This window comes from Manduca sexta, chromosome 15 (genome assembly GCF_014839805.1).
Source record: "Manduca sexta isolate Smith_Timp_Sample1 chromosome 15, JHU_Msex_v1.0, whole genome shotgun sequence".
Lineage (NCBI taxonomy): Eukaryota > Metazoa > Arthropoda > Insecta > Lepidoptera > Sphingidae > Manduca > Manduca sexta.
In genome coordinates this window covers 5,305,135-5,332,270 of record NC_051129.1, presented here as the reverse complement: position 1 = coordinate 5,332,270, position 27,136 = coordinate 5,305,135, and the positions used below count along the sequence as shown (strand labels likewise).

At 34.0% G+C, this 27,136-nt stretch overlaps 3 protein-coding genes across 5 annotated transcripts in view; 2 read left to right on the top strand and 1 right to left on the bottom strand.

Moving 5' to 3' along the window:
• LOC115440060 (ataxin-1) overlaps positions 1-14,079 on the top strand; it is a 31,109-nt gene extending 17,030 nt beyond the window's left edge. The window contains exons 2-4 of the mRNA XM_030164205.2: positions 9,226-9,638; positions 9,720-9,953; positions 10,205-14,079. Of these exons, the coding sequence (XP_030020065.1) occupies positions 9,234-9,638; positions 9,720-9,953; positions 10,205-10,534 (969 nt within the window). The 5' untranslated portion in view covers positions 9,226-9,233 and the 3' untranslated portion in view covers positions 10,535-14,079. The remainder of the gene's footprint in view (positions 1-9,225; positions 9,639-9,719; positions 9,954-10,204) is intronic.
• Positions 14,080-14,162: 83 nt separating this feature from the next.
• On the bottom strand, positions 14,163-19,932 carry LOC115440061 (anamorsin homolog). The gene is made up of 5 exons (XM_030164206.2): positions 19,641-19,932; positions 18,287-18,516; positions 17,544-17,715; positions 16,248-16,354; positions 14,163-14,512 (listed from the first exon to the last, which is right to left on the bottom strand). The coding sequence occupies exons 1-5, from the start codon at positions 19,783-19,785 to the stop codon at positions 14,408-14,410; spliced, it is 759 nt and encodes a 252-aa protein (XP_030020066.1). The 5' UTR covers positions 19,786-19,932; the 3' UTR covers positions 14,163-14,407.
• Positions 19,933-25,848: 5,916 nt separating this feature from the next.
• The window catches only part of LOC115439997 (dual specificity protein phosphatase 22), a 49,569-nt gene continuing 48,281 nt past the window's right edge, over positions 25,849-27,136 (top strand). For all 3 annotated transcript variants that reach the window (XR_003938322.2, XM_030164107.2, XM_030164108.2), the window contains exon 1: positions 25,849-26,635. Coding sequence is in view for 2 of the 3 variants with exons in the window: in XM_030164107.2 (XP_030019967.1) it covers positions 26,615-26,635 (21 nt within the window). In the remaining variant the exon portion in view is untranslated. The remainder of the gene's footprint in view (positions 26,636-27,136) is intronic.

Here is a 27,136-nt window from a genome sequence, read left to right as displayed (position 1 = left end):
AGTGTTGAAAGCATTGGGGAATTCACTCACTATCGTTTTTTTTTATGATTTTTTCTTTAAAAAAGCTTAAAATTGATCTATTGACTTGACCACACTGTTGAATACGGATTTAATAGTAAGCTAAAATATTCCTTTATCATATATTTCATAAAAAATATAAGCATACAATTATTTACTGCAGTTATCACTAACCATTTTATATTTTATTAGTTAAATCGTTTAATTATCTGAATAAACAATGTGCCACATAAGAATTATTTCCTTTTTATGACACTACCAAGAAACTGAAAACCGTTTTAATCTGTACTTAATTTATTTACAACATCTGACGTAAATCACGAAGATTTTTCTCATCTAACATTAATCGATGCTAATGTTATACGTAACATTCTCAAGTTTACATTAGACGTAAATGTCAAGAGAATTGTGATAATGTTACATTATCTATAACGTATTGGCATGAAGTAAAAGTTCCATCATGATTTCGCAATCCGGTTTAATAACACAAACAAAAATATTTATGTTATAGATTCTATTTATCTATATAGACATATTGTTATGAATCCGTAATATGGTCTTTGGAATTGTGATAACACGAACAATAATAGTAATATGATTGTATCATTTAATGGTTTCTTTCAGCTTTTACATAATATACTGAAAATCATACATTATAAGTCATTAGTAACATTCCATGATTTTTCGTATGTTAGAAAATATTCCTCTGTCAGTTAGTTATAATGTTAATGTCATACAATGCTTGTTAGTAGATCGATCAATAATATTAAAGTATCCAACTTTGTTAACCTGCCTTTATTCAATATTTATACGACTACGAGATAAAAGGAACAGCATTGAAAAACAATAACACATTGTGTCGGTCAAAGTCAAAATATATTTATCGATGTCGACCTTTACAAGTTTATGAATAATCAAACTCGACAGATTTGGAATGTCTGCTTTCCGTGAACAATAGACCAGAAAATGAAGTTGATTTGTAAAGGTTTACATAAAGATTTGCTCAATATGGGTTTAACTAGTGACAAGTCCTTTACAAGGAAATAAGGAATACAGTTCAGAAGTTTGTATTTTCTAAATTTTATAGTTTTGTTAGGGTATCTAAAAACGTATGAGTTGGCAAAAGTGGCTTGCTATTAACTTAAAACAACTAGATTGCTCGAGATACTAAGGCTTGGAAAATTATGTCTTAGCGATGTAGATGGATACCTTCTACATACAATGGCAAAGAAATATGTCAATCGATTGTATAAGCTATTTTATATTATTGCATTTATTTAGTTATAATGAGTCCATTGGATTATGTGAAATGAACTGTTCATAAATACAATAAGGATAATTGTAAAAATGAGGAAATACGTGATCTCTATAAATTGTTTGCCGACATGAGTCAGAAAAACTTTATGAGATGGAGCATCGTAGTGACTAAGCCTTTAAAAATTCAAGCCAATTAGCTAGTTTTTGACCGCGGTCCAAACAAAACCGACAGCTAGCGGCGGCTATTTTTGGATTTATTTTTAAATGGAAACCACTGCATTAACTATATTAGCGCATTAGGTTGCGCTTTCAAACGATAACATCATGATTACGAATGTGTTTCTCGACTTGAATATTACACGGAATAATGTTAATTTTATATGGCAAATGGTATTATTATGAGTAATATAATCCAAAAAATATAGCATTACTAGTCGTAAAATATCTATTTTAAAACTCTTTCAACTTCTAACGAACAAATTATATCTACCTAGAATCTACTCCACAGTAATTATAGCCAATGCGACTTGTATTATCTGTGTTGATGTGACGGACGTAATCTAGTAACATTGGATAAAAATAAAAAGCACCGACTGTTGTCATACTCATGAAACTATATGACAAAATTTATCCTTCGTATTACCAAAACATTCAATTTAAATGAAAATTGCAGCGGCGTGGCGTGTACTTTGTAGTCGAGTCTAATGTGTTTGTGTTATGCTGAAATACATACGTTTATTTTTAAAAATACTTTATTCCACCCACTCGAACCACAGAATAAATCCAAGCAGTAAGAAGAATACTTGATGCATGCGTGTACGTCGCTCAGAGACGCTAGTTCTGTGTTAATGCGCGTGGTACTGTGAATCTCTTGCATTACTAGTTATTTTACTATATATTGAAGACGCGACGCGCGGCGTAGGCGCAAGTAGCAAGGCCGCGGGTTCGCCGTCCGCGGCAAGGAACCCTGTATGAATGGCGAGCCGAATTGGCGAACGAATCTGCGCGGAAGCGGTTACATCACGCGCTCGAACACGCGCAACATGGCTGCCGCCCGATTATCGCCAGCCGTGTCGCTACCAGTAATGTGTTTACACTTTGCAAAAATGTAATTCCACAGCTGACTATACTTCTATAGTCGACTGTGCTGTTACATGTGACTCTACATTCATCTATAGGTCGTAGAGACTGGTAAAGTAGAATATCAGGTAGGTATAGACAACACCACAAGTGGTGACGTGTCATTTCTATAAGTTTATCTGTTTTAGTTGACAGGGTCGTTCATACGCTTTACACGATGATGCTGATAAAAAGCCTTTATATTGTTAGGAAACCAGATTATCCTAAACTATGTGCATTTTTTGTAAAAGACGTCTTTTCTAATTTACACCGATTTACTCTTATTACACATGAAGCAGGACCCTAAATAATTATATTTGGCTGAGACGCGCTTTATAAAACTAGTATTAAATATAGGTATAAACATTAGGCTTGTTAAATAGTTTTTTTTTGCATTTAAATTAGACTTGTATCTATGATATGAACCACTCAAACAATTTTCGAACAACACCCTTTGTAACTCATGTTTGTCATACTCTATGCATACTCTTAGCGAATCTCGACACTCTTAATCACAAAATACGAAACGTTTTATTATGACAGCAGTCAGATAATAACAACGACATTATTAGGCGGGCTTGCGGGCGGGCGGCGGGCGGCAGGCGGCAGGCGGCTCCCGTCGGTCGATAGGTGGCGCCCGTAACCCACTTCCGGCGCCCCTGACCTTGCCGCCGCCATTCACGCCGCGTCTTACAGCCACCAGACCCCACCAGACCCTCCACGACCCCCCACCTTCCCAGCCGCCCCACACCAGCGTCACTCGCCCGCTTCAAGCTACGATTATTTTGACCAACGCTTCATTTACCCCATCAATGTTTACTTGAAGTTAGACACGGAAAAACCCTAATATTTTTGTAAATATAATAATGTGTATTTGTGTTATCTCTGCACAATGAACGTGGTATTGTTCTATATGGACTGTTTAATTGAATGTTATTTTACGGTTCAGATATATGGCATTTAATTATTGTGAAGGAAAACATACAATGTAATATGTAAATATCCCGAACAATAAGGGATTGATATGAAACTTTATTAATTAACCGTTGTATCTGTGTTTATTTTCATGTAAAATTAAAATGTTATCAAGTGCAATATATAGTACGTGCCATACATTCCCTAGATTCTCTCCAAAAGGATAAAAATCGTAGGTAGAGTCGCTGATAAAAGCTAGCTTCGAATCAACATTTCATTTCAGTATAGACATACCTATATGCCTACAACTAGCGCTAAAGTTATAATTAAAGTCCTTGATCGGGTTTACGGTTTTCTCTTAAATATACGAGTAAATATGTAACTTTCTCAAACTACAGGCCTGTTTCACAAGTTTCAAGTAAATTTTATAGGTATCGTATTAACATCTACAATAGGTAGTACTCATTTTATTACCACTTATTTAGGGGCCATAGGATACAATATGGCTTTTGTATTTGGTCGGCTTATATATTTAGGTGACAATTAAACTCACATTAATAACTATACGAGTAGCAATTACCCAGAAGGTATGAAACAAGCCTTTAGGCTGTATATTAATTGCAAAAGAGGAAACTTTTTCTCTATAAACACTGATGGGATTACATGTAAATTTTATAGTCTATCAGGCATACTTAAAATAATTATTACTTTTAAGGAAACTAGCCCTGCAGATATTCGCAGACATATCGTGTTAATGTCGACGCTGAATCCCGGAAATTAGTTAGCAAATTAGCACCGTTCAGCCTAATTGTTAATCCCCTTAAACGCATCGTCGAAACAATCAGATTTCAAACTATCTTCAGATAGATTGACACTTTGTAGTCCTTTGAAAGACTGATTGAATGGAGAAAGTTAGTTTGGATTCATGGGCAGAGTCAAAACATAGGTGGCATGACGGCAAAATGCCAAGGGCCCACGACCCGAAAGGAAGAGGCTGGACTTGCCTAAGAGCCCTCGTGGCGGGGTTTAACGTTCGGATTATTTTATACGTAGTTTTTACAAACAAAAATCGTCTTATTGTGACTTATAAAATAATCGTCTTAAAATTAATCAACATTACTTAAAACTTTATTTATCCTTTAAATTTATAAGATATTTACATTAAACATACACGTTGTAAACATTATCATAACAGTAGTTGACACATGGTTCGATAAAACCATCCCAACAAGCACTTAGTGACACCAAATAATATACCTAAAAATTGTACATAGAAATGAGCTATGTTTAATAATTAGTAATTAGCATTCCTCCTTTGAAATGATTTTTAGTTAACTGATTTGGAACTTGGATGCTCTCCAAAAGGCAATTGTTTTTAAAATTAAACAAAGTATTATGTTCCTAAAAGTCATGTTGCGTTGCCGCTATATTTTTTCTACTTACTTCGCCCTTATGTGCAGGATTTATTAATTACGTTATAAGTACATATATCCAACTCCTTACGAAGGAACGTTACAACACGATGGCCCGCACCTGTTTCGCCCAGCTGTCACAAACGTGTGGACAGGGTTACTATTTACCAGATCTTCCCGCAAAGGGCTCGTATTCTGGACATAGTTTTGTTGACTCCTACTAAAATTCATTAGAAGTTACGCCGTTAATTCGTTAAATAGAGGAAAATGTATTATAATATGGTATGTAGTTATGTGTGTAGTCATAATGGAGTGACATAATATAAAAATATGTACTTGTAATAATAATTTGTAATTTTATTTATATGTGGATGATTTCATTAATATCATAAATATAAATTACGGTAGCTCTACAAATCGCATTTGCCCATTTAACAAAATATTCGGTGCCTCAATATTGTATTTTATAGTGTATACGATTTATGCATTGCACGAATATTTTCGCCAGTAAATTCGAAATAAATCCGATACTATAATTTAAAGCTCTCACTTTAACTTATTTAAGCCGGGAAAATATTCATCAATTAAATATTTTCAATAAAAAAAATATTTGTTCTTCAAAATAAAATAGTAACAGTAAACTTTTTATAACAAGTATGTACAATACAGAAGTAGGTATTGAAAATATTGGTGTAGAGTATGTAGGACCACGCTGTATACGTGGGATTATACGAATAAAAAAATCTATATAATAAATGTGCCAGAGCCTCATGTTAAAAGATAAAACGTTTTATGAAGGCAAATCGTATCAATGCTCGCTTGTTTCTTAAAAAAAATATCATCATCATCATCATCAGCCATAAAGTCCACTGCTGAACAATGGCCTCGCCCAAAGATTTCCAGACGGACATGTCGAAAGCGGCCTACATCCAACGTATTCCTGCACCTTTATCAAGTCGTACAAAAATATAAACTGTATTAAATCAAACGGCCAAATTAAAAATTGTTAATATTATATTTACTTTACAAATATTTTTACTTTTATAATAATTCCTTTTTAGTAATATGTTAATTGTAGCCATAGCTAAGATTACACAATTTATGTACCTTACAAAGACGTAGATCCTTATAAAAACATTGTTATTACCACAACATTAAGCTTTTACTATCTATTTTAAGTTCTTTATCGAATAGTAATAACAAGTTTTGTTGTATTACAGAGATTATTCTAAGTTTATTTTAAATATTAATTATTTAGGTATATGAACGTATATAAATATATGGTCGATTTTAATCAGGGGAAGAAAAATAAAAATATTTCAAAATTGAACTCATTTGGTCTATATTTCATGTTTACTTAGGTACGAATTTTACATTAACTTACATATACATTCTATTTTAATCACGATGGATCAAGTTTCATAGAAGGAAAGTCCAAAGTTTTTATTGCATGATGTAATATAAGGCTGAAGTGTATCGATAAACAGAATCACAAATCCTTGGAAAAGTATATTATATATTAAAATATAATAATATTATATTATGTTTACAAAATACATTGAGATAGAGATATCATAAAGTACTACCTAGTAGGTGTTATGCATAATATAATTTTAATAACTTTCGTATTTTTATCGCCTCAGTTCTTTATCATTGATGGTTCATAAATATTATGTAAGTACATGTTGTGTAGTCATTTGGATTTAAATAGTTGCGCTTCTGCATATCACTTCTGGGATAAAAGACGTGAGTGTTTGTGTGTGTGTGTGTGTGTGTGTGTGTGGATATGTGTACAATGTATATTTAATTGTATTTATTTAAATTTACTTAAACTATTTTAACTAAGTAACTCTTTATTATTTCAGCTCTCTACATATTTCTTTCGAAATATTTCCAAACATTAATTATTTTAATGCGATACTCATCGATCAGGTTACCTGATATCCGTACAACATTATCTTCCTATTGTATTTTTGTAATAACGGTGCTTTTCCTATCAGAAATTTTATATTTGATAACTATAAGTAATGGAATAGTATATGTATAAATAGTATTTCATATCAGAATCCTTAATGAATAAAGCTGCGAATAATTATCCTTTTAAACATAATATTTATATGTGAAGTTGTTATAATTATTTATATTAATTTAACCGCCTTCAAAAAGCAAAAAATAATTAAACTTTACCTTGTATTCTGGTTATCAATATTGGAGTAGGTGCCTAATTAGAATTAAAATTGTTTTCGTATTTATCCATGAATATAGCTTAGATTGCTATTTTAATTATACATATGTTAATTATTTCTAAGTTAAGCTAAGTCGGAAGAAAGATTATTCATTCTCTCTACTAAAACTTTAACAAAAAGCTACAATAATAAGTATATGAACATTGAACACCGTCTGAAATCAATTATTTCCTTGAGGCTTTGTAAAACTGTTTTACCCGCTTACAAGGTCATGAAAGGCCCGCGACTAGGTCTTGAAAGCCTAGTCTTGTGTAATATTCCAATGCCTATCGAGTTTCACATCTTTTAACGCCTTTTATCGCGAATTTTGTAACTTTTTTGTACAATCCCGAAACTAATGAAAAACGTACGGCGGCTGTCACTAAGCACGATTTTATTTACGAAATTGGAACATCATGAATAGCCATTGTAGATGTTTAATAGAAATTTGTTGGTGAGCGTACTGTGTACCGACTACACGTTTGTATTTATGTAATGTCATCCCTTCGAGAAACGTATGCTAAGTTGAGAAGAGCTTATTGTTTGCGCAGCTGCGCCGGCGCATACTTTGTTCTACAAATTATCGTCTGTTCTGTACCACAAACATATGCGCAGGAATGTGTAGAATCCTCTTACACACTCCTGCACCACTCGGGAATATCAATACATTATTTTACGTCTATTAACAGCCGCTATCTAATTCTATTGTTTACGTGTGTAGGATATTTTTACTACAAATTACGATCACCTAATTTTAATCATGACGCATTTGCATACATTGGTTCATTTTAAATAAACCCGAAATTTTGTTTATGTATAACATTGTTTATAATAACGTATTCTTACATGGTACACACCTAACATATTCTAGTGAGGCGAAACGGTGAGGATCTCCGCATATTTACTTAATATGCATAGTCACTATCTTTGCTGAATTTTCGTATGCCCATATATCGATATAGCCTTGTAATACGTTGAGAAATAATGTGGTGCTGTACATGGTACGTCCTAAGATGATTTACGATGTGAAAGTAAAGCTATATTTTGGTACATCAGCAGAAGAGTTCAATCAACTAAACCTGTATTGCCTTCGATAATATATGATTTACAAAATAACACGATGTAGTATGTAGAAATATTCTTTGGTACAAGTTAGCAACAGTCAGTTAGACAGTATTAATAGTAGGTACCGTAGCATATTAGCGATAGGTAAGTCATACGATATCCACTTGTTGTTAGTTTAGGTCGCTTAGTAAATAGATAACCTTGTAAGTATGTATGGGTGCTTAACATTACAATAATTTAATACGAATACATCAAAAGCATACCTAAACAAGCTAGTCTAAGTATCAATAAAGTCTATTAATTTCCTTGAAATTTGGAGCCAAAGGTTTGCTGTTGTACGCGTTCCGACCTTAATATTACCTTCACACGCTTGTACTAGCTTATTATTCTAGTCAGACCGGGTTTTCAATTCTTTCACGTAACACCACAACTATACGTTGAGAATTACATACATATTCGTATATTCGGTTCGTTGTATAAAAATGTACAATAAATAAACAATGTTGTAAGTGGCGGCGAACATGAGCTCCCTATGATGAACGGACGATAAAACAACAAAGAATCGTTTTATGTGTTGATCGTAGACCTACGGGGTCCTAAAAATAGAACAAAAACGGTGTTTATAGTCACACGACAGACTACTCCACGTCATGTGGTGTGCACACTGAATTAGTAAGTTTTATGTGTGTGAATAAAATCTATTTATAATGTTGACGTCGGCCGCTCCACATTCTTATCTTGCTGCGATACTGTAACGCAGATGCTTCGTCTTCATTCTTAGTACATAGTGCTAAAGAACAAGGGCCCGCTCTTTGTTAATTACTACGTAGCCACATACTTACGTACGTCAGCACAAGTGTTCTAAGAATAACATAATTACTATTATGTTTTTAGACATAAATAATGAACGTGATGATTTTATCTCTAATTCCAATAAGGACTTTTTATAGGCCGTAATCATTGTGACGGGACGTATGTAGATATTTGTAGGCGATGACGCACAGTTGAGCCTTAACAATGTCTAAAATTAATTTACCGCACAATATAAATTTACATCACGCCTCTGCCATTGGCGCTACAGTTTTGGAAATGGATCATTAATGTGTTAGGAAAGTGCTTTTTTAAAATATGAACCAATGTAAGATCTCTCTAGGCTGTTTTAAATATTTTATGGTGAACAAGTCGTTTGATAGAAGTACTTTGTATTGTTGCAGCCCGTCCGATGATCTCAGCGAGCCTGCCCGGCGAGGCGCTCGCCCAGCTGCAGCTCGGGCCGCTGAGCCACTTGTACCCTCCCCCGCCGTCGGCCGGCATGACGCCCGAGTTCCTGGCGCCGCCGCCGCGTCCCTACTCCCGCTACCCGCCGCGGAGGCCGCCGGCGCGCGACCACATGCCGGCGCCGCTCGCGCCTGCAGCACCTACACAGCCGTTCCCGACCGTGCCGAGCTATGCGCCATTCCTGCCTCACCCGGCGACGTACACCTCGTATTTGTACCGCACGCGAGCGCCGCAGCCGCCGACCAACTTCCCACTGCGGCCGCGCCCCACGTCCGGCTTCGTTCCACCAGCGCCAGCGCCTCAATCGCCACCTGTGTCAGCACCCGCACCTGCTCCTCCGCCACGAGAAGTATAATACACGCTCATTTACCCTTTGTTTATTATAAACGTTATACAACGAATGCTAAACGATTCATTGTTTCAATTCCAGGAACCGCCAACATCTCCGGAGCGCGCTGCCCCGGCTCCCTACTTCTGCCGAGGTGCACTGATTAGATTAGAGGACGGTTCCTTGCGGCGGGTCGAGGAGATGCGCACTGAAGACTTCGTGATGAGTGCGGATCGCAGCGGCGACCTTGCTCTGACGCAATGCACGCTTTTGCGGCTAGAAGAACGAGGAGACAAGCTGGCTCTTACGCTAACGTATGATAGGAATCGCTCAAAGGTAAATATAAATTTAATCAATAAATTGCAAGTCCGAAGGCTTTTGTACACGTTATGCAAGTTAATTAACTATTGCAATAATCTTGTGAAATAGTGTTTTTAAATCGTGCTTAAATTTCCATCATAACTAATTCGACCAAAATTTTTTTAATATTAATTAAGTAAATAAAATGTATTTAATGATAATAAATAACGTTGTGATCTGTTAGAATTCATTACAATAATATAACATTATGTCCCTTGCAATTCCAGGTGGAGTTAGAGTCGACGGTGGAACATCCTTTCTTTGTGTACGGGCGGGGCTGGGCTTCGTGCAAGCCGGAGCGGACGCTGGCGCAGTACGGGCTGCACGTGCAGAGGCTGCAGGTGGGCGACGTGTGCGTGTCGCTGGTGCTGCGCAAGCACGCGCCGGCCGCGCCCGCCGCGCCGCCCGCCCCGCCGGTGCACGCAGCGCCGCACCCCTCCTCAGCACCGCCGCAAACACACCCTGAGAACTTGAGCGTCAAAGAAGACGCGCGTAAGAGGCGATGGTCTGCATCCGACGTGTGCGAGGACGATCGCCCTCCCGCCAAAAAGCGTTGAGGCCGCGACACCGTCCGAGAAATGTGGAGGAGAACTATCTTAAACGTGTTGTGATCGCCTTCGTTGCAAAGACTCGTTTCGAACTCCATTATTATTACGTTGGAGCGCTCCGGCCAGGCTTCAGGTCCCACGGATGCTCTCGTCTCCTCAGTAGATTACTTTCTAAACTGACGTAGATATACCGGCCCCAGTGAGTCGAGTCGCGTGGAGCGCGACTTTCATGTTTATGTTAATTTGCGTTGTTTCTGCAGCGATGGACAGTCCACAATGGTACGCTTATGATATTCTATTCGGGAACTCTAGGTGCTTTTTACTGTCGGGTGCTTTTGTACGCGTTCGTGTACGATGTTGTAAATATGTAAGTAACTTAGGTCAAAGTTAATCGTTACACTCCATGACTAAATCGATGTGTCACAAAGTTGTGTTTGGCTGTCGTTCCCTAACGATGCGCTTTAAGTCCTCCTAACATATTACACGCGTTAAGAACGTCTTTATTCTGTTGCTAGAGGCGCAGTGACAATATTAGGTACATTATTGTTAAACATCACTTGTGAATAGTAAATCCATTAAAATTATAACTGCTGAGGCTCAGCGCATGTCTGCAGCCGAGCCCAGCCGTTAACATACAAAGTATACTTGCAACATTCAAACGCCATGGAGTTATTGATGATGAGCACAAAAATAACAATGTGTAAGTTTGTACCAGATCTTAAAGTAGGTTAGATAATGTGATAACCAATGAGATTTTAAACCGCAAGTCTGCGCTGACAGTAGACACGTGGCAGTCCATATTTAAGACATAACGAAAGGTACAATGAATGTTTGATTGTAGGTAGTGGTATTTGGCTAAGGTGTGCTTAAATTTCGACTGATTTATTTTGGTGAGTTTTATCTGTACGGTATCGTTTTATTTACGAGCAGTCATGTTGAGCTCCGTTCTCCCCCGATGGTTGTGACTGCAGACATATCCATGACGATTTGCTTGTCGTTGTAGCTGGTGCGAGGCGCTTGCTAGTTGCTAGTCACTCGTCGCCCGTCAATCGGCGCGTGCGCATTGCAGTGCCCACTGCCCAGTGCCCTCACTCTCGCGCGAACCTTTATTACTTATTTCAACATAGGTGGCAAACTCTTCTGACAAATAATTTGATCGTGTTTTAATAATCGTTGACGTAATTGATAAGTATATGTATATTGTAAAAAATAATATTATGTATTGTATATGATCATGGTTATTTAGATGTCATCTCTGTTGCTTTTTGACGTCCATGTGTGATACACATAAAACTTTTCTATAAGATGATGTATACATAATAAACACACAGTCTGTGATATTTTGTAGTTATTGGACAGAGTAGGTATGGAGTATTGCTTGAGTAAAGGGAATATATGTTTTAGAATAATAAGTGCGTATATCGGTAAGAAATTGTATAAATTGTTGTATACTCAAATGTAATACGCTGAAAATGAATAACTAAATACAAATGTAACAAGTAGCGTCTGTGATTAATATACATATATCGTTATGTCAAATAACGACGCATGGCCATATCAAAATCAAATTAATTTTATATAATTAAGTCCAACATAGTTATTCGTTCTTAGTTCGGAATGTCCAACTATAAATTTATTTTACATACGTTTTACTCGAACAATTATGTTGTCAGATGATATTAGTCAATAAGAAGACGATACAACGATCCTATTGGATATCCGAGAATGATTTCAAGACCGGTTCGATTGGGTTCGACATCGGTCAGCGTGTTGTGTAGACTGTGTGTAGCTCGTGAGTAAAGACAGGAGAGCAGTAGAGACGGTTCGAATGCTGGTTCATTGTACCATTACGGCATTAAAGCTACGTGCTCGATACGAATATCGACGAACACAGAACGCGGACACCTCATCAACGGCGAACGGTGTTGTACAAAGGTTAATAATTTGTTGTATAATGTATGTAATTCTAGTTTTATTATCTTTTTATTAATATTCGTAATTATAATGAAAGATCTCATTTTATTAATCGGTATTCTGTAACAAGGCGCTTTCATAAGATCATGACTAAGCCTACCTCACAAACTTTAAGACTAGTGTCTCGCCGCGGCGACGCACGCTGTGCACTGCGCGTGCGCCGGTGACGTCACGCGTGAGCCGGTCGCAAACAAGTCTAAACAAGATCTCAATTTGATGAAAATAAACATTTAAAAAGACTGGGACGCTTTACTGAATGTTGTGGGATAGTAGTTTCTTTGAAGATATTACTTAAATTATGAGATAGGAGCATTTATTTCGTGAGCGTTAGCTCTATCCGTCGTATCATTTAAAGGCTCCGCTTTTGACAAGTTTGTAAATCAAGTTAGTACAAAATTCGTTACAAAAAGTATTATTTCCCAAAATCCAAATTCAGAAAGTATTAATTTAATTTCAATGAAAGGTGCTATGTTGTTTTATGTACATACAAGTACGTTGTTCAGGCACAATCAAGATGACTATTGTAAACAAAATACTAATTGTTCTTCAGGGACTGTGTTGCCAATGTAATAAGTTCTTCCGCGCCTTCTGGTAGATATAAAGTCAATTCAAGCATTAAATATATCGTAACGTAGGCATAATTATTCATTCGACTTTTATTACTTCAGTATCTTACGTGTTATTCGTGAAAATATGATTGTGAATAATATATTTGTTGCGAAGATTCCATATGTTTATTGAAAACGCAGATTGTAAATTATATGTTTAAATTCTTAACATCTTCATAACCTAAACCAGAGGCTGATGTTTCGACATTTCTCAAAGTGCCTATACCTTTCTGTTACTCTCATTAATTTCCAATTTTTCATTTCCACTGCATAATTGACTTCAATGCAATTAAACATGTTACTATCGTGTAATGTTCAATTTACATCGTTTTTCCGATAATATAAACCGTCTCGTGCTAGATGTGTAAATCTTGGTGTGTCCCAATTGTGATTAATTTAAATAAGTGTTTCAAATGTAGTGACAATAGTTTTTATATGAATAGAGATTCATAATATCATTATTTTGTTGTTGCCAATTTTAGGTACGGTCAGTAATGGTTTCCATAGTCCGTAATGTTAGTTAACAGCACATTTACAATACTTGGACACAAAATGATTGTGCCATCCGTTATTAGTCGATGTATTTTAGTATGTTTTGATAAGATGATGGTTCTATACAAAGACACAAGTTCAACTTACCACAGAGGTTTTGTGATACGCATTATGGGAACAGTATAAAATATTATATTTGCTAAACATTCACAAAATTCTAACGACAATGAACACTGTTTCCAAAATGTAAATCAGTAGAGAACAGGAAATGTGTCATTTTAAATTAATAGATTACTATAAAATTGTTATATAATTATAATATGGCAAAATACGACAAAATATATGTATATTTTATTGTATAGCGGAATGAGTACTATTTCAGATTTATTGTAAATGAAAAAAAAAATGTTATAGATCAAGATATGTTACAACTAAGTTAACTGTTTGTAAAAAGAAGAGAAAAATATGTATAACTGAATATTTGCTATGCGTTTGTTTTATTTTCCACAACCCAAACCTTTTTGAATGAAAAATTAGGATAACTCAGTAATTAAACTATATACGTACTTAATTTATTACTTTAATTTTAAAGGCATACACATGTGACAAAATACATATTAAAATCTCAAACCACTGACTTCCATCTAAATTACCAATACACATATCCTAACAAATTGTAACTTATCCAGTAATGGACACATACTGGAAATTTCAAAATAATATAACTCTTAAAAAAAGAAAACGTTTATTATAAGCGTGATCACAACAATGGAATACTATTTATGCGCTAGCGGCTAAGTAGAGTCGTTCATAAATCAGAGTTGAGATCGAGAAGTACCTTCTCACCGGGCTTGAACGCTGGCATCCCCAAATACGGACACGTGGCACAACGGAACGCGTCACCCAAGTAACACTGAAACAAAAATAAAACATATTAGATTTATTTTTAAGGTGGAGATTATCTGCCAAGGTCTCTGTTGATTGACTGATTTGCAAAATAATTATAAACACTAAAATAACTGGTACATCAGTGGCAAAAGGCGACATTTTCCGAAAAAGAACCTAACACAGCCTATAAGTTCTAATATGCATGATTGCTGTCTACTAATTGTTCTAATGATAATCGGATTCTATATAATTTCTACAAAGGAAAGCCGGCAGAAATATATGGACCCTTCACCACTGCAGTACATTCTATATAGCCATCGAAATAAGGTAGATAGTTTGACAAAACAAAATAACATTCTTTCTTTGCCAGATAATTCCAATTAAAAGTCCGTTTTGGTATTTAAAAGTACCTTAGTAACACTCGGTATAGATAATCATAGGTGGCTTATAACTTGAGCACACTACTGCGAGATGATTTTGTTTTGCATGTAAGTTCAACTTTACGCAGTAGTGTGCCGGCTACTATACCACCTCGGAAGCATAGCCGTCTTCACGCTACGCAGTACTCAAACGAAGCCACTCGTGATCTAGCCCAACCTGGCTACGACTCTATAATAGGGGACCGGCCTATGCTTGATTTTGTACATTATTCTATATGTAATGGCTAATAATACGAAAAAGAAGCACTCATGCGAAAACTGCATCACAATTGGTTAAAAAATGAGCGAGTAATTCATATTTAATATATTGTAATGTGCAGAAGTGGGCGCGATGTGGGATATCGCTACATCTCTTTTTTCCGCACGCGTCGTAATTCCCGATGACGTCACATGTGGATATTTCGTCTCTTTTCTGTTTCTTGTTAATTACCCCTTCCACCGAAATTCAAAGACTTATAACTTGTTGATTTTTTACCGGATTTTAATAATTCCTTCTGTGTTATAATTTATATTATGTAAATATTTGATAATAGTAAAGAACAAAAATGAGTCCGGTACCCTATTGTAGAGTAATAAGATGTCAATATACTAGTACAGCAGAGTTCATAGTAAGAAATTAGACTGTTCGACAGTGCAGATGCATATTCATGTAATATTGTGTGTATTGTGCAAACGTCCTCAGCACCATTGTTTGATATAACTTCTAATTTTAACTTTGTATTATTAAACATATTTTTAATATTTAACGAAAATACATAGATAAGTTTATCTAACTGAACTTGTAAACCGATTCTATAGCAATAGGTGACGTAGTTATAATAAACTATAAGCGCTTAGTCATTGCCGGCTTGTAGTTTAGCATCTTGTCCATTGTGAAAATATTTGCATGCAGGTATGACGTGATATTTGCATGTAAGTCAAAATTATCTACATTATACTTGCAGCTTCAATACGTAAACAAGGTTTGTATCTGAAAAAAAACTTGCAGAAGTCTACTTCCACGGGCTATTTTTATCTTGAAAGCTGCCACGGAAAGCCGACTTCTGCTACATTAGAAACTAGCAGGGTTTACGGCAAGTCGTATCTGTATATATATTTCGAAATATTGCCGCTAGTGTAAACGTATTTGGAAGTTATTTCACAATATATTGTTGCAAGATCTTGCTAGACTAAACTTAGCATTACATTCCTACAATTCTTGAAGATGCATTCAAGTTGAATCTTGTATGCGGGATACATGCTTAACGAAAACAAGGCTTTAGTCACGAGTGACGACAAACCTAAGTTTAAATTTATAGAAAGAAAAAAATAGTTTCTTACACTTCCACAGGAAGATTTCGGGGTGTCCTTCACCTCGCCACGTAGCTCCTCAGCAAGGCCGCAAGAACAATCCGCGCACGCTTTCCGCTTGCCCGTAGTGGAGCATACTGAAATATGTAAAGTTCCTTTAATGTTTCAATTTATTGTAAACTAAGTGTTCCCGGCTCTGTCCAACTGAAACCCTAATGCTTGAGTATGTTAAACCAGGATATAGCATCTCTGTGTGCTAATTTTCATGCAAATTCGTATGGCTTCAGCTTTAATTCTAACAAACATCCAATCATATTGACAGACTTTCCGTTTATGATATACGTAAGATAAGATTACAAAGAGAAATATCTTTAATATGTTATGTTGTGGATAGGAGAATAATATGTTTGATAATGTTTTATTCACAATAGAAAATGAGCCTTATTGCTGAAAACATCTAGCAATATTATAAATTCTACTATAATTTCCTTATAGTTAGTTACCATCAGGTGTCAATTTGCACATTACAAAAATAATAAGGTTGATTTTCTAATACTATATTTTAATCAATATTATTAAATAACGAAGCCTTATAATTAACATTTAAATATTCTTTTATTTTACATAAATAACTGTTTAAAACAGTTTCAACTTTCAAGGTATAAAAATGTTCTCCACAAATAAATATATTTAATACACTAATTATACCCACTAAGTACTGAATAATTTACATTAACAATGTCATTAAATGTGAACCTTGTTTTACCATCTATTACAACCAAACAAAACTCGTTCGACATCGTATGATGTCATTGACCTAGGGTAATGATACGTCATGAGTTCGGCCGCCATTCGGAACACAAAACCTCAACGAACCAGTCACCGGCGCGGCCGCTCACAACACAAAACTTCGGCGACCGTATTTACGTCTTGATTATCAACTAATTCCAACTGATAAACGCCCACAATCTCCTTGTAAAACTTGATTCATAAGTGACAATGTTTTATGGTACAATTTGATAATGTTTGTATAAAAAACATGTTTTTAGTATTGAATTTTATAAGTATTACTTAAATATTATATACATTACATTGTAATAAATGAATACCCCTGACCCTAATCTAAAACGAAAGATTATTTTATTTATACTTGAAACATTTTAGTCAAGTGATTAATGATCCTATTACAATGACTGAATTTGTAGTAACAATCTACAAGACTAGTTGAATATTCATCTCAAAGTTATCCATCTGGCACTATTTCAACCTAAGACATTTTCGACTTTATTGTAGTGTAATAAAGCATTGAATAAATTTTAAAATTACCTCTTAAAGACTCCTGGTCTGGTCTTTGAAGGTCCTCTTCTTCAAGTAGTTGGTTTTCATCAATAATGTCATCATCATTGGCACCTTTCCATGCTTCTTCTACAGTGCTGTCCAACTTCCATACTGTAGCTGCTATTTTTCCATTAAGCTTTAAGGATGCCTTTGATCCAACCTGAAATTAAAAATAATAAATACTCAATATGTCTAATTGGAATATTTAAATTTAGACAAATGATCAGCTTTTGTGGTTGTCAATGAATGTATACCTCAAAGTTCTTAATTTGAACATAATGTTGAAAATAATGTTTCTGAATATTTCATTTACTACCACATGTTTAGCTAACGAGAAAATAATGCAGCTGAACCGAAATTGCCAATATATAAAAATAATTGCAAATTTATGTTCAGGTCTATAATTTGTGGTTTCTAAGCTATACTGAAATGATTGATAATAATTTAATCAATTTCAAATGGTGAAATGATTGTCTCTGGTCACATCATCACTTCCCTCTATGCATTTGTACTCTATTATATTTACTCTAGGCATTCATAATATGGTAGGAATGCTTATTTTTTTAATATTTCATTTTATGTCTTCTTATAAGTAGTTTATGTACTTTTCCACAGTAATTCTATTTTACTAAAAGTCCATTCATATTTTGTTTATAATTAAAAATTACTGAAGTCAAAATATCAGCCAGTATAAAAGGTTTTGTGTATCACTAAAATTTCTAAGTACTTACCTCAAATTTAGGTTTTTCTGCCAAATAAATGTTATCAGCATTCTTAGTTATATTTATAAACCCATTTAACTTCAATGTAGTGGTCAGATCTGTGGTATCTTTTAGTAACAGTTTCCCACTGGGTTTCAAGAGTTTTACTATGATCGCCAAGAGTTCATCTGTGTGTTGAACAGTGTGTGGCGCCAACCAGTTGGACAATACTATGTCAAATGACGAATGTTGTCTTGCACCTTTAAAGAAAAGCATTATTCACATGAAATAAATCATTATGTCAATAAATCAATTTCTTATATAGGGAGAAAATTATAAAAACACATAATAGTTCTGAAAAAGAACACATTACTAGTACAGGGTTATTTTGACTTTGCATTAATAAATGAAACTGCATATTCTTTTTTTTACTTCTGCTAAAATTCTGCCAAAAATCATCCATGAATAAAGAATATTTTCACCAAAAATCCCAGTTTTACTTTTCTGATTATTTTATCATTTTGTACTTTAGATTATATGTGGTGTGTGTGGCTTAACTATAAAAATGATACTACTGCTGTGACAAATTCTCTCTGAGTAATAATATTGGCTTAGGGCATGTAAATTTAAATCAGTTTTTATTGATATTTATTTTGTTCCAAAATTATGCTTTTTATTACCTCTATGGTTTGAGTAAAGTAAGTATTATTTTCAAGAAATAAGTATGTGGTTTCATTTAGTAATGCAACATCAATATACTACAAATTAATAGAAACTAAGGCAAATATGATTAATATGTTTAATAATAAAGATTTAATTTATAGCTTCTAATTGGCACATTGTAGTAATTATACACAAATCAGAAAAAACAGACAGAAAAAATAAAATGCAGTCATTTTTTACAAATGTTGGCATATTTTTTTATTGAGACCAAAGTACTGTCAAAATCAATTTGCATATTTATTATGCCTATTTATTGATTCAGTTTTGAAGCTTTTTTTGTCAAATATATTATTAAAAAATAATATTAATAAAAATAAAACTAATTTACAGGAGTTGTGTTGTGCTCTAAAGTGGTGATAACCTTAAAAACTGTTTAGTGGTTTTTCGTAAATATCACTTTACAGATTCTGCTATAGATTATATGCAATATTATTTGTAAAGAATACTCATTACACAAGATAATTTCAAAATCTATTTCTCACAAATGCATAGTTGAAACTAAACACAAAAGCAATAGCAAAAATGTTCTGCTCTATTTTAACCATGAGCAAAATATTTATTATGTTGTTATAAGAAAGATCTTATATTTATCAAACAAAATTACATTTATTTTAAACCCCAAACAATAACGTTTCAGTGTCTATTATATCTGTGCATTTACCTTCGCTAATAACTTCAGAGTTTTCCAGAACTACGGTTCCACCTTGAACTGCGGTTTTTATTTCGTTTACCAAGTTTGTAATTTCATCTACAACATCTTTATTCCAAATAATCAACACATTGTCGCCAGCTTTCACAACTTCCATTTCTATAATTTAAGTTAAACTTTTTATCAATTTGAAGGAGCAGGTAAAACGACTGCTGATTTTTTATGTCTGAAATATTGACGAACAGAGACCAATAAACTAGATTGACGAACACTCACTTGTCGTCGTCCCTTTTATCAAGAAAATTTTAGCTTGACAATTACGGCTTAGGGTTGCCTGTATGTATTTTAAATTTCTTACAGTCATGAAATTGACTTTCAGGTAGGATAACATTCATTTTATGTGGAAACCAATGAAAGTTGAATGTTTGGCTCTGAACAAAACTACCAAAAATTGCAATTATATGAAAATATTAAACTTTCGTCTGAATGAATTATTTTAATACTTTAATTCTTTAAGAAATTTCCGTAAAATCATTTTGTTATGGATACTATATTATGCGATGATAAGCTTTTGGAGATAAAATAGTATCTTAAACGGATACAGGTATTATAATGTTGCACAAGTTATGAAAATCAAAGTTCAAATTATAATTTAATAATTTATATAAAGCAAAGTAATAATCGAAGCATTGATTAATTATATTTTATATTTTATGGCAGTATAGCCATACGCTTGCGTCTTTTGTACAGTTTTTGTACTCATTATATAATCTAGCAATACTTTTATTTGAAATTGGAATTACTGCCACAGATTTAAATTTAGAAACAGGTACATACATAGTTATTTCGTATGTATTGATTTATTTTCTAAAGATTACAAATTGACTTTAAAAGTAATACAAATTATTTTATTTTAGTTTTATTTCACCTTCCTTAAAATTTGCGAAAAACGAAACGCATTGAAATGTTTATACACAAATGTCATATTTTCACGTTAGGTTATTTAGTGTTATCGAAATCGTGTTTTCTATACAAATCTGTAATGAGTTAAAAGATTAAGACTTGCTGTTAATCTAAAACAAACTGTGATATGTATATCGAGGCTTTTCTTGCTGGAATATGGGCATCAGTAGGAAGTACTATTGGAAAGTTATCTGGCAGTGCATCGCTTGTTGTACGTATACAATTACTCTAACACAAATACAATAAAATTCATAGCTTCAAGCAATTAAATGAGATATTATTCTTAAATCCTAATTTAGAAATGTCTATAAGAATATATTTTGTTGTTTTTTTTAAACACGCCATCTGTTTCAATTGCCTGGTACTATATACTTTATACGTAAAGTATAACAGTTATTTTATATGAAAGAAAGATGTGGGATTTTTATTCTTACCTCTCAGTTGTGTGTTGAATGCGTATCCCTCAAAACTCAATAAATTAGTCGATACATATAGTTAATCCATTCACAACTAACGTAATAATATTAAGTGATTCGATCCGATACTAGTAAGTACTTACTTATTTAGTACTTATACTTGAAGTCGGGTAGCTCTTTTTCTTTATAACTTCGCAGTTTATTTGCTTTGCATTGAGCTTATGGGAAGGTAATAGGGATGTGGAAAGTCGGAAAGTTACAGTTTAAACTTACAAGTATTTTAACGCGATTTACTAATTCTAATATGTATGAATTTTAAACATTTCCTATTGAAAGTCATGCCAAATTACATACGTTGCTCGATTATAATAAGAATTAGCAACTATATCCAGTATGCTAACCGACTAAGATGTTTTTAAAGCATTATGTTACTTTTAATGCTTCATAACTACGACCGGACTACAGGGTCATACAGAGCTTTGTAATTTTTGAGCTTTTGGGTGGTGTTGCTTACTGTACAGCAGTCAAAAAAGTTTATAGGTTTTTAAGTACACTCGTAAAACCTTGTCCGTATAATGGTGTGGTTTTCAGCGGTGAGAATTTGGGATAAATAGGAATTCAGATTTAGTCTGACCAGGAATACTAAAAACCAGCTTTATCGTTTTAAAATTAACGTCGTAACTATCTACAAGGAAACGATATCCATATTTTACGACTTGACCAGTTTTATTTTCCTAATCAGACTATAATATACCCAATACCTAAAAAATGCATTTTTGAATAATATATGTATATACTTAGGTGATATTCGTTGACCAAACTCGCACTTGTCCGGTTTTCCATTCGAAGTCTCATACATTTACCCGTATTACATACCAAGTGAACTTACAGGGCGATGGCTACGTGATATGGGCTGGTCTGCTTGTAACCATGGTGTTAGTAAACACGTGGGGTTGTCGACACTACCTGCGTTCACTAGACGCAGCGCCGAACTCCGTCGTACCTACGGTCATTTCGGCAGCTTCTAGTTACGTTTTATCTGTGAGTTTTGTTTGTTTATTAAGTACTAGAATTTGCATGCGGCCACAAACTAGGGAATTCATTTCAGTGATAATTTTAACTAACATCAAAAACAGGAACAGATTCTTAATTCAACCGATTTTTATATTCTATAAATGAAAGAGTTTTCAGAATCTGATCAGTAGTTTAACCCCATACCTCTTTCGATCAAATAAATTAAAAATGTCTGTATGTAACACACACGATGTAATATGGAGCGAGATATGTATTGTTTAAGATGAAAATGACAATAGCCTGGTTGGGAGTGGAGCGTACTGTCGAGCCGTATGTTCGCGGGATCAAAACGTAGGTGTACGTACTTTTGACATTTGCATAAAATGTTGTGTATATTCTTGGATAATTATCTCTTGCTTAACAGTATAGGAAAACAACGTGAGAAAGCGTGTGAATACCTGAGGTACCTGAAAAGTTGTTCATAAGAATTTCGAAGATAAGTATCATGAGAAGTCTGCAAACCTGCACTAGGCCAGCGTGCTGAATTATAGCCTAAACCCTCTTTATAGAAGAGGAGGCCCATGTCCAGCAGTTGGACAGTAAAAATACCAGGCTGATATTATTATAATTTAAATAAGAGGAGGCCCATGTCCAGCAGTGGGACAGTAAAAATACCAGGCTGATATTATTATAATTAAAATGGTTTCGTTCGACTAGGATGTTTACGAAGTGTTGAATAAGAATTTAGATAGTTAAAATGTATTTCGAGTCAAAGATAATATGGCTTTTCGTAAAAAGAATATTATGATACCGATGATTCGCTCGCCCATCTATCACAAACTTATAAGGAATTATTAATCTCTGCAAATCTCGGGATGCAATGATTGGACCTGTACCTCTTTTCGAACTTAAAGCTTATAAGATTTTTTGTATAAGTACTAAAGTTTTCTCTGTAGATAAAGGGGCCGGATTTCGTGACTACATAATAAGGGTTCCCGATACTAGGAGCATTATTTAGACGGATGTATTTACGTCTTACTTACGTAATACACTTTTGTATCCTCGAGATTTTCCCGGATTCTCGTTCGTCGAAAATTGTCATTATCTTTTCCGAAAATGTAGTGTCGGAATTCCTTTGAAAATCGAAAATGTATTATGCTTAGAAAGTACACTTTAAAGCCAGTTAGTACTATAATAAGTCAACATGAAAAGTAAAATTAGAGTTTCGTATGGTGAGTGATATATTTGGATGCGTATTTGATTCTTTCAATGGCCTTGTAAAGTCGTAAACTACGTTTTTTATGGGCGATATCTATATCGATAGGTATTAGATAAAGATCAATACATGGCGTTTGCTGTCAAAATAATCTCGCAAATATAATATTTATCGTATAATGAAAATATTAAACATGAAAAGCACTTTAATTTACATTTTGTCTTCTGTAATGTTTCTTTGATATATAATTTGACTGCCTGGGTTTTTAGTTTTATTCCGTGCGCAGTACGACACTGTTTTGAGGTCTTGGGTTCGAATACCGATTCGGGCAAAGTAATATTTGGGTTTTTCTGAACATCAGCCTAGAGTCTAGATTTTGTATAATTTCTTACAAATAATGATTAACGATATGATTTGTCCAACGTATTATTTTTATTTTGAAAATTTTTGGACTATACATTATAATAACTATCGCATATAATTTAATTTGAAATACAATATTTTTGTATAACGCTTTTATTCTCGACCGATTATGTTAAAGTCGCAACCGGTTCACCCGCGCTTCGCCGAGTTTCTAGGTACCCATCTCACCTTTTGATGAGCGATATATTAATTAAAATTAGCTTTCAATTAGAATAACACTAGGTATTGCTCGCGACTCCATCCGTCTGACAAACTTTTTACTGGTAATTAAATCCAATTGTGTAATTTCCTAGGACGAAAACAAGTTTTTATGTTAATCCAGCACATAACGTATTAAGTATAGTACCCAGTTGCAAAACTTCAGCAATCCGTTTAGCTGTTTTTGCGTTTACTTCTATCAAACATCACAAACTTTCGTATTTCTATTATTAAGATTTCTACATTAATAAACATCTGCCACAGGGAATCATCGGCATCACGTTATTTGAAGAAACTTCGACGATACGCTGGTGGTGTGGCGCTATGCTTATCATCGCAGGTCTTGGCCTAGTTGCCAGGCCGCGAAACAAACATAAAACGCAATAAAATACCGAGCACATTGTTTTACCCGGATTAACTGAGATGTTACGTGGAAGAATAGCTTTAGGAATAAGTAAGTAAATGTTGCGAAGTATAAAAGAAATGTTGAGATATTTGAAGGTGCGCACCTCTAATTGTATTTAAAATAATTAGTTAATACAATTAATGTGTGATATTATATAACTAAATAAAAAATTACAGAAATTAATATAAACTAGAAAGCATTGTAAACATTTTCAAATAATGTATTGACATATTCCATAAAACCCAATGGTTCACAGTATTTTAGTTTTAATAACATTACAAACAAAGTATTCAGTATATCAATAAGTACAAAAGAGTACATATTATCTACTTGTTTTAATAGGGTAAATGACAAAAGAATGTAAATCATAAATGTTAAGACATTTTCTTTAATTTCTGGGACCAAGATAATAAACTGCTTATAAAGTAGGCCATTCTGGAGTTATACATTAATGTCCAATATAGCAAAATAAAGTTCAGATATACTATATTTTCAATTATGTTAGTAGAATCTTCAGGATTTTCTTAATCTATAACGCCTTTAGATTAGTAATATATTTTTTTATTTTCGTAATTCCCCGTCCAATGTGTGTTCAGCGTAATACACTTTTTTCGTATGTTAATGAAATGTCACATATTTATCATGATATAAGTAATTATAGATGCATTATAAACTGCATAATCTTGATTCCTTGGCTTAAGGTGGTAGCTCAAGGTCCATTTTCATATATTTTGTTTCGGCTTTAATCTGGATCTAATTCACGTCTAGTTAGTGATTAGTTCTCGCAGTTGAAAGAAAAATGTAAAAATAATTAATAATCATGGATATTTCGGCCTTTAAAATTTAATATGACGAAATTTTAAAGGCAGAAATATCCATGATTATTAATTATTTTTACATTTTTCTTTCAACTGCGAGAACTAATCACTAACTAGACGTGAATTTAAATTCTTTACTTGCCAATACTTGTTTAGTTACCCAGATTAAAGCCGAAACAAAATGTATGAAAATGGACCTTGAGCTACCACCTTAAGTAAATTATAAATTAAAATTAGTTTTATTTAATTATTGTGTTAGCCAGCCGTACAAAGGTCGGTGGAATATTATTTAAATATAAAATACACGCTTACCCTATTAGGTTCCAGCTTGGAACCTTATCATTGTTAAAGAGAAGAAATGTGTTAATGGTTCTAAGATACGTGTACAAGACTATATACACAAACATTATTTCAGGTTTTTGATGAGCACAATAATTGTTTAAACGTATTTATCAGTCTTACCTCTGAGGTTTTACATAACTTCGTAAGTGATCAAGACCTTTCGTGATATATTTTTCAAGATAAATTATTTAAGCTAATTATGGGGAGCGTCCTTTGTGTGGCCTTATCCTTTTTGTTCCATTGCCACCGCTATTAAAAGAATCTAAGGTCCACAGCTAACGAGTCGTTAAGGGACAAGGATATCGTACTACTCTATCTACTCACATTGCTTAGTGCTTACTTATGCTAAGGTATAGAATGCGTTAACAACTGTTAATTCTTACTTGAATGTATTATAATAATTAGTTACGTATTATACAATTGTGTGTATAACAATTATATACTTTACGTTTGTTAAAATTATGTCATTTTATTTAATTATTCAATAATAATGTTATTGACTATTATAATGTTAAAGTAAATATAAGACTTATCAATGTCGAAGCTCTTTGTGCTTTTGTTTTTAATACCTGTAAGGGTTAAATATTTAAATTAATGAGATCTACTACAGACGTATTAACAAGGATGCATTTGTAGTAGCATCTTAAAATAAAAACGATTGTATCATACTCAATTAAGACAAAAAATATAAAAAGAAGTATCGATACAATAATGTCGATATAATATAGTGCCGCCCTATAGGATTTAGAGACGCAGTGACGCCGGCTGCCGGCAGCCCGGTACGGCAGTGGCGCGCCGCGGGCCGAGTGTGCCACACGTGTTTTACTCACGCTCAAAACACAGCGCTTCAACTGACACCTCGACTCACTCAAACTAAACTTAATCGATAACACAAACTCTTAACAAAAACACAAGACTGTTGTATTATTCAAACGAAATACCCGCAGTGCAGATCTCGATTATCACATTATACAGTTTTATAACATGTCATGATGGCAACATCGATATCGCGTGGCGCACCGGCGTCAACAATGTAGTCATAGTGACGCGCTTATGTTGACAGTTTGACAGTCGAATTGTGATGTACTGTTGTTGATGAATAAACATGTTTATAATGTTGTGAATAAATTGTGTTGTTATGAGAACAATAATTTTTAGTATATTTGGTATTTAATGTACAAACACTCAAAATGGGAAATGGAATGAACAAGGTAATTGTATATTTTATTTATTACCAGATTAATGTAGTTGTTTAGATGTAATGCACGAAATTGCATTGAAGTGTTTGTTACGTAACGATAACGTAGACGTAGGATCGTAGCTCGTGTTCGCGGCTCCCGCACTGCCTGTGGCTGCTGCGCGCGATATTCGACCTTATCGACATTTATTTATTTTTTACTATACCATAAAAAATATAAAAAAAAAAACCTTATTATGTTATTTATTGCGCTATTATGATGTTTAAAAAAAATATCGCGTTAGACTACCGGCAAAGTATTGAAAGGTTCTAGGTTTGATTCTCTTGTCGAATCTAAATACATTTTGTGTAACTTTTCTGATTTAGCTAGTATCGGAATTTACACCCACTCAAAGGGATAAAGTTGCTGTCGAAATAATACCAGCAAGAAATGACAAAGAATATTTTTTTACAAATTGCAATTATTGCACATAACTTTATTAAGTACTGTGGCAATGTCGCGTTTATAATTTTT